This window comes from Triticum dicoccoides, chromosome 2B, assembly GCF_002162155.2.
Source record: "Triticum dicoccoides isolate Atlit2015 ecotype Zavitan chromosome 2B, WEW_v2.0, whole genome shotgun sequence".
In the NCBI taxonomy this organism is placed as follows: domain Eukaryota; kingdom Viridiplantae; phylum Streptophyta; class Magnoliopsida; order Poales; family Poaceae; genus Triticum; species Triticum dicoccoides.
The window spans coordinates 17,874,211-17,875,702 of record NC_041383.1 but is presented as its reverse complement, the minus strand read 5'-3'; the positions used below and the strand labels follow the sequence as shown (position 1 = coordinate 17,875,702).

At 46.1% G+C, this 1,492-nt stretch overlaps 1 protein-coding gene across 1 annotated transcript in view; it reads left to right on the top strand.

Moving 5' to 3' along the window:
* The window catches only part of LOC119361818, a 1,968-nt gene extending 863 nt beyond the window's left edge, over positions 1 to 1,105 (top strand). Inside the window, exon 2 of the mRNA XM_037626961.1 lies at positions 151 to 1,105. Coding sequence (XP_037482858.1) covers positions 151 to 838 — 688 coding nt within the window. The 3' untranslated portion in view covers positions 839 to 1,105. The remainder of the gene's footprint in view (positions 1 to 150) is intronic.
* Positions 1,106 to 1,492: the final 387 nt, after the last annotated feature.

Here is a 1,492-nt window from a genome sequence, read left to right as displayed (position 1 = left end):
AGTAGGTGCGGGAGGACTAGCCGGCGGGCGAAATGACTACCCACAACCAGTACTAGAATTATGCTAATTTTTTACAAACAGTACTAGAATTATGCAATTTGAGTCATCCCAAATGGTTTTTAACAATGCGATGGACCTGCCATTGAACAGATCTGCCGAGGTTGCTGGTCTCCTGAACAAGTTGGTGAATGGTCTGGGAGCAGCAGTTATGGACATCCCCAGCGACGAATTCACAATCCATCCATCAACTGACCTTTTAATACAAGCCCTGCAGAATTACTCTTGCAACACATATTTGGTGGAGCCAGTGCATCACACCACTGATCCTTGCTCTCACATGGTCGATTGCTGGGCAGCCAAGCTCAAGAAAGATGCAGAAATGATACGCCGAGGTGAAAAGGGTGGGAAATACATATTCCTCCTGAATAACACATATGATGTTTTGCAAATGCTGCAGCCTCCAAGTGCCTCTTTCGCCGGTGTTGAAGAATTGGAGAGTAGGCTCACATCAATGGTCGAGCTGTACAAGAAGTGCTACTTGGATGAGTGTTGGGCTCCTCTGCATCGCTTAAACTTGGACATGTTTGCTGCTGAATTTCGTGCCATCTGTGACTGCCAGTCGACATGGAAGGTTACGGCTGAGCTCAGGTACAAACTGCGGCAGGAGATTGTGGATTTCGTTGTTCCACCGTATGAGGTGTCCTTGTGTGATCGAAGCGGAGGTTCGGGGCTGTCTTTTCCGCTGAAACGACTGGTGTTCGGAGGGAAGAAACAGAAGAAGAGGTACTATACTGGTGCCCAACTGGAAGGGAAGATAAGAGGATTGTTTGAGGGATGAGCAATCTCCTCTCCTGTCATGATCTTAATAGTTGCACCTGTGCCTGTATATCTTTCTCTCTTTGGAAAGGTGGGTTCGGTCTGTAATGCCATGCGTTAGATGCCATTGTCATGCTGCAGTTGCCGTGATGTGATAGTTTCAGTCTTTTAGAGACCAGAGTTGTGGTTGCCAAGGCGTTTTTGTTCGAAACCTTGATATGTGTATGTTTGACATGTATGACTCATTGGTTGCAAGTTGGAATATAAATGAAATTGATCACACACACTATTCTCATGTACTAGTAGTGTGATTTTCTTTCCTCTGCATTTTCTGCCCTCCGTGTTGCTCTGCAGATATTGTTTCTCGGCCACCATTTAGTGTAGGCGTCGAACCATTTTTATCAGTACTTTGTCCAATTAGTTTCTGGGGAACGGAGGTCTCGCTCGCTGCTATTTTAATAATGAAGAAAAGAATCAAATAAATCAACTTGTCCTAGGCTCGCGCAACTCTGTCCGGCTGTGGGAGCGATGAATATCTGGAACGACCGAGACTGGGTTTAGACTCAGTTGGCGAACTTAGAGCAACTCTAACGAGCTGACCCAAACAGACGGCGATTTTGTCCGCTTTTTATCCGTTTAGATCAGCTAGCCGAACACGGACGTCCGCTTTTCCATT